General features: G+C 54.4%; 1 protein-coding gene across 1 annotated transcript in view; it reads right to left on the bottom strand.

The window, feature by feature from the left end:
• PARP10 (poly(ADP-ribose) polymerase family member 10) overlaps window positions 1-6,385 on the bottom strand; it is an 8,229-nt gene extending 1,844 nt beyond the window's left edge. Inside the window, 9 exon segments of the mRNA XM_012813085.2 lie at window positions 2,911-3,044; window positions 3,143-3,796; window positions 4,012-4,108; window positions 4,216-4,437; window positions 4,557-5,266; window positions 5,352-5,588; window positions 5,661-5,915; window positions 5,998-6,173; window positions 6,295-6,385. Coding sequence (XP_012668539.2) covers window positions 2,911-3,044; window positions 3,143-3,796; window positions 4,012-4,108; window positions 4,216-4,437; window positions 4,557-5,266; window positions 5,352-5,588; window positions 5,661-5,915; window positions 5,998-6,166 — 2,478 coding nt within the window. The 5' untranslated portion in view covers window positions 6,167-6,173; window positions 6,295-6,385.
• Between the last annotated feature and the right edge of the window lie 241 nt (window positions 6,386-6,626).

Genomic DNA, 6,626 nt, shown 5'->3' with positions numbered 1-6,626 from the left:
TTGAGCCCAGGAGTTGGAGATTGCTGTGAGCAGTGAAGCCATAGCACTCTACCCAGGGGGACAGCTTGAGGCTCTGTCTCAAAAAAAAAAAAGAATGGGACTGCTGAATAAAGCCAAAGAATAAAATGGTAAAAGCTAAGAGCCAGTGATGGGGTCTAGATGGAGATAAGGAACTGAGGCACAGTGGGGAGCTGAAGGAAGAGAGGGGAAGGCTGAGAGCACAGGGAGAGCAGGAGCTCCACAGGGCCACTGGCGCACACATAAGGGAGGGCAGTTTCCCTGAGGGGAAGGCGAGTCTTCAGATGGGAAGGAACCATGAAATGCAAAGAAGGACAATGGGAAGACGCAATGCACCTACCTGCCGGGAAACTCAACCTTCCAAGTGGAAGAAAACACAACAAAAGCATGGGCACACACACAAACACACAAGATCAATATACAAATCACATTCTTACGTTGGGTTTCTCACTACCAATACCAGATGCTAAGAAACCAGGGAGGAATTTCTATCTCTAGCCAAACTATTAATGCAGAGTGCAGACAAATAAGGACTAATAAGGACATGTAACATGGGATGTTTACATTAATATCAAATTATAGTTGCAAAATAGCTCTAAACGTAAAAGGAAATATTAAAAGTCAAAGTTTACTACCCACTTAAGGAGTTACTTCCACTAAACCGAAGAATCTATGCAAGAGGGTAACAAAGCACGAAGAGTAACCCAGGAGTCAAGCATGACCCAGAAAATATTAAAGTTAAAATGGAAGACATTAGGACTTGAATCCTTGAGCATTCTCTTTCATGCAGCATAGGACTTCATCTCCCTCTCTATGGTTCAGTGGTAAATATTTTTTTCATTATCATGGTATGTCTATCAACCTATGGCCTAAGCATGGAGGTTTTATGGTAGTTACAGAATACAATGTGAAGTGTGTCTATAAATTCAGACTTTATAATAGTTTCAACTGGCTGCATGCACACCTGTAATTCTAACCCTTCCTGGGGCCAAGGTGGGAGGATTGCTTGAAGCCAGGAGTTTGAGACCAGCCTGAGCAAGAAAAGACCTCACCTCTACAAAAAAATATATATATATAGAAAAATTATCCAGGAATGGTGGCATGCACCCGTAGTCCCAGCTACTTGGGAGGCTGAAGCAACCTGGGCAACAGAGTAAGACCCCAAAATAAATTGACCTCAAAAATAAAACTGACCAAACTCTGAGATGAAAGGAAGGAGTAGGCAAAAGAGAAGGAAGGGAGGCACATCTTCCATGCATAAAGGCAAGAAGCAGCCTCTAACATTGACTAGTGGGGAAAAAAAAGATTCAAGTATATCATCTTAAGTCATAAAGGTGCTTATCATTAGAAGAATCAAGTGCATGTAATTAACAAAACCAGCAGGATATAAGCACAGTACATCTGGGTGGTGATGGTGGTAGTTAGTAGTGATGATGGTAAAAATGATAGTAGTGATGGTGGTAGTCGTTAGTAGTGGTGATGGTAATGATGATGGTAGTGGTGGTGATAGTGATGGGTGGAAGTGATGGCAGTGATGGTGGCGGGTGTCTGGGGAGACCACAGGTTCTCTCTACATCTCTGACCAGCTCCAGGGGGAGGCTACTGCTGCTGGCCCCACACACGACTTTGAACATCAAGAGTTGTAAGTGCTCAGCCCAGTCTCACCAGCACAGAGATCCCCACTCTCCAGTATCCCCTCCTCCTCACTTGTCTGTAGCTGGCCATCTCTGCAAATTCTTTCCCTTCAGCTGAGGACACTTGAGTCTTCTCAGACGAAAAACCTGTCTTCAACCTTGTACCCTCCTCTAGCTACTTTCCCAACATTCCTTCTTTCTGTAACCTGCTTATTTCCATTGTTGGCCCTGTCTGCACCTCCTATTTACTCTCCGTCCCCCACCCCATACCAGCCAGTCAGCAGACCACCTCCCTGCAGTCCTTCCTTTAAGCCAGGCATCCTCAAACTGCAGCCCCCCTAGGACATTTATCCAGCCCACCAGGTGTTTTTGCCACTGCTGCCCGTCCTGCTTAGCAGCTGACTCATCCCGGGGCTGGCAGTCCAGCCCTCCAATGGTCTGAGGGACAGTGAACTGGCCCTCTGTTTAAGAAGTTTGAGGACCCTTGCTTAAGCAGTGTGGACCTGTGGGCCCCATTCCCACCTTCGTTTCCTGGTTGCCTCCTGTGACACCATGTGCTCATGGTTCCCTGGCCTCCCATTCCTCCTCAGCCTCTTCTTCCTTTACCTGCCCAGGCAGGATGATAGCTCCTGGGGCTCCCAAAATTTCACTCTGGCTCCCCACCAATTGTTCCCAGCCTTTTCTGAAACACACTCATGCTCAGGATGGGTGGCCAAATTCAGCAAGTAAAAATACAGGAAGAGGCTACCAAGCTGCAGTGAGCACTGGTCCTTTCACTGCTAAAGTGGCATCTGTGGAAGCAGAAGAGCCCCTAGAACAGCACAAGGTATGCGTCTGTGGAGCAAGTAATCCTCCTAATGGCCAGGAGATGGCATCACTGCTCCTTGCTCCAGAGAAGGAAACTGAGGCATGGAGAAGGCCACACAGTCCTGGGTCACCTGGGTATAACTAGCAGAGCAGGGACCCTCATACTAGCCTGTCAGATCCCAGGGACCCCCTAAGTTCTGCTCTCCTGTCCTCCCCACCTAGACTTCGTGAACACTTCCTGGGCAGGGAACAGGGCTGGGGAGGCCTGATATTATCCATCTCCCCTAATCAGCTTCCAGCCTGTCTGGTCAGCTGAGCCCAACTAGCAGAGCAGGGACCTTCACACTGACCTTGATGTAAGCTAGAGTGACAGTCCATAGACTCTGCAAGGTACTAATGGTGCCAAGAGCCCAGAAGGCCATGAGGCCAGTGAGACGAGGCATGGACTCACCCGGATGATGCAGATCTTGCTGTGAGCAGCATCCAGGGTGTCGTAGAAGGCCTGCACCACTTCCTGGAACTCCCTAGTGCCTTCTGCCACTTGCTCCAGCCTACTTGAGGGCTCCTTCAGGCCCTGCTCTGGCCCTGATATATAGGGAGATGGGGGTCAGGGTCATGTCTGGGGCACTAAATGCTGATAGTTGGCCTACCCCACCCTCTCCAGGTCCAGGATGCAGACTCACAGGTGGGGCCTGAAGCTGCCAAGGGAAAGGCCAAATTATGATCCCAGGGTCCTGCCAGAAGTATAGCTAAATGGCGGGCTGCGCGGGTGGGTTGGGCTCCAAAGCCACGGAGGATGGTGCAGTCCTCGAGCAGTGCAATGCTCACACCATGGCACCGCTCAAGGCGAGCACACAGCTCTGCAGACAGCATATGGCCCTGAAGACTCACTGTCTCCTCATGGAGATGTTCCTCCAATGCAGTCTCTAGTGCCTGGTTCAGCTCATCTATGTCCTGCTCAAAGGCTGTGTGGACCACCAGCTGGGCCCTGCCATCAGTTGCCCCACCTAGGGGCTCTTCTGCCTCTGATAGTGGTGCCTCTGATACTGGTTCATCCAGCAGGGAGAGAGCCAGGGCTTGCTGTATGGCGGAAGCCTCCTCTTGCTCAGCCACCTGGTCTTGAGGCTCCAGTGACAGGTGGAGGGCCAGCTGCAACGCAGCCTCCTCCTCCAGCTGCCTAGGTGCCCCAGTACTAGGGGCCACAGGATCCCCTTCCTTGTGTCCTGGAGTCACTTCCTCTTTTGGCTGCTCCTCAGGCACCTCTTCTTCCAGCTCTGGAGGCAGCCAGTCCTCCCCATCCAGACCCTCCAGGGTGGCTAGCCGCTCTTGGACTTCCTCTAGGGACAAGGAGAGGCCAGTGGGTCAGGGGTTGGGCCTAGCCAGCATATCACTAAAGATAGAAGGAGTCAGAATGGGTGAAAGATAGAGAGCTAGTTTGGGGGTACAGGGTGGGCCTAGGAAGGGTCACTTTAAGGTGAAAGTACAGAGCGGGACAGAGCAGGAAGTCAAGCAAGGGCCTTGGGATGTGCTGAGGGTTCCCAGGGAGCCCTACCCAGGCTCACGTTCTTCTGGTCACTGCCTATACTATCTGGGGGCCACTGGGTGTGAGTGCGGCCAGAGAGGACTAGAAGGTCTTCAGTGGGGTCCACCTGTGGAGAGAGGATGTTCGGACAATCTGCCCTGCCTCTGGGCAGGAGCAGAGACCTCCCTGGGGTGTAGGGAGTAAGAAAGAGCAGGGGCAGGACTTGATCCTTACCTCTTCAGAGTCTGTGTCCAGGGTGGCCCTGGCCAGACGCTCTGTCCCAAAGACACATTGGAACTGAGCCTCCAACCCTTGAAGAAGGTGCTGTCCCTCTGGGCCCAGCAGAAACCTGGCACTGCCTGGGTGCTTCAGTCTCAGCACATGACAACTAAGGCTGCCCAGCAGACTCTGCAGGAACTCTTCAGCTGCTTGGCATGGAGCCAGGGCTCCACAGAGCTGCAGGAACATGATGGGGGAGCATGATGAAGTTTGCAGGTTTAGGGCACAGGAAAGGTACCCAGAGTCCCTAGTGGGAAAGGGGGGCCAAAAGTGAAGAATCATGAGGGTTCATTCACCCGAAATCCAGTCACGTCTGTTCCTTCAAGTGGGAAGAGAGCAACATCACCCAGGCCAGCAAGAAGGTCCTCATGATAGAGCTGCAGGAACCGCATCGCCCCAGGCTCCATCGACAGCACTGTTTCTACCATGCCCTCCTGCTCTGGCAGCCCCATATGCTGTGGGCTCATTGGCCCTGCCTCCTCCACAGACCCCGAAGCAATCTCCACTGGACCCACCAGCCCCTCCTGCCCTGGTAAGCCCATGGCAATTTCCACCAGGGCTTCCTGTCCCAGCATCCCCACAGAGATCTCCCCCAGGGAAGGAGACTCCGTGGGATCTAGGCTCACCAGCCCAGTCTGCTCTGAAGACCCCACAGTCGCCAGGTTCGTGGGCCCTTCCTGCTCCAGAGACTCCACAGTTCCCAAGCTGACTGGCCTGGCCTGTACCACAGATCCCATTGGACCAGTCCTTAGAGAGGCCCCTACTTGCCCTGGTGTCTCCCTAGAGCCCACTGTCAGAGTCACTGTATGCTTCAGTGTCCCTGTCAGCCCTCCAGCCTTCAGGAGAGCATTCTCATGCTTAGTGGCCTCAGACCCTGACTTAGACAGATGGTCGCCTCCACTGGTGTCCTCAGCAAGCTCCTCAGGCTCCAGTATGTCATAATGGGGAACAAGGATCAGCTCTGAGCCCTGCAGCCTGTGATCCTGCTGCAGCACTCTTTCAGCCACTTAGAAGAGGGAGAAGACAGAAAGCCCATTAGGTTTCTGTGGGAAAGGTGGGTGGGTGAGTTGGGTCCATCCTGCTCCACTCACCCTGCCACTGCTGGAAGTTGACGACAATGCCTAGATGCCTAGGTAGGGTGCGCAGGCCTTCCAGAGGTCCCCCACCACTGCGGCGCTCATTCTCCAGGTACAGCTCCAGCAGCACCAGGTCCACAGGGAGGGTGCCCCCCACCACACGCACAGCTCGGGCCTGGGGCACCTGGGCCAGCGACACTGAGGCCCCCTCCAGGTCCAGATTCTGGGCCTGCTCCTCTAGGATATGGACTTCTGTGGGAAGTGTGCAGGTTGGCTCAGGGCATCTCCACAAACCAGCACCACAGCCCCATTCCCACCTCTCACCTGCCTCAGAAAGGGGCCTGGATAGCTGGACCAAGGCCCGGTCCAGCCGGGGGCTGGCCAAGGCGCAGCAGGGCTGCACTGGGAGCCCTGCAGTGCACAGTAGGGCCTGGACATGCTGCTCCAGAAGCAGGGGAGCAATGCCAGGGGGCAGTCCTTGGAGAAGCAGACGTCCAGGAGCAGGTGGTGGAGCTGGCCGCAGGCTCAGCCGGGCACCATGTAGCTCATGCTTTGCCTGGGCCAAGACCCTCTTGGCATCTGCAGGCAGGGGTGGAACAGAGCCTCAGGTGTCAGGGCATCAGGGTACCCAGGCTGCCCCTTCAGCCAGCCCCCTCCTCACCTGCAGGCTCTTGAAAGGTGAGGATGCCCCCACAGCCAAGTCTCTGCCAGCTCAACACAAGCCCCCCACCAGATCGTCGCTGGTTCTCGAAGTAGAGCATGAGCAGCTCATCTGGCACGTTGGGGGACAGTCCGCAGACCTCCACTGCCGCCCCTGCCTCCTCATCCATCAGAACCCTGGGAGGAGGGACCAACTGGGTAGAGAAGCACCTGCTCCACCCCACCTGCCCTCCCCAGGCCCTTCTACAGTGGTCCTCGGTACACTCTCATTGGGAGTGATCCCACAGCCAGCACTTACACACCACTGCCCCTCCACTGGGCAGCCTCGGGCCACACTCTCAGCCAGGACTCCTCTGCCTGACCGTCCCTCTGTGTGCCTGATCTGCAGGCAGAAGGCCCCAACAGGAAAACAAAAGTGAAACTAAAAGCTAGAAGGAAGGAGGGAGGGAGGAAGGGGCAGGGCTCTCAGCTTGGGGCCTGAGGTGCTGCTTCTCTGCTGAAGCCTCAACCTCCAGCTCTGACCAGAAGGTGATGGCTGGTCTAGACCCCTCAGGACCCTCCTGCCAGCCCAGCCCACTGGCTTCATCTGGCCCAATCTAGTCTTTGGCTGTCAGGGTGGCCAGGAATGGT

The sequence above is a fragment of the Otolemur garnettii genome, unplaced genomic scaffold (genome assembly GCF_000181295.1).
Source record: "Otolemur garnettii isolate 467f Iridium unplaced genomic scaffold, OtoGar3 scaffold00245, whole genome shotgun sequence".
Taxonomy (NCBI): Eukaryota; Metazoa; Chordata; class Mammalia; order Primates; family Galagidae; genus Otolemur; species Otolemur garnettii.
Note: the sequence above shows the minus strand (reverse complement) of the source record. Positions and strands in the feature narration are given on the sequence as shown.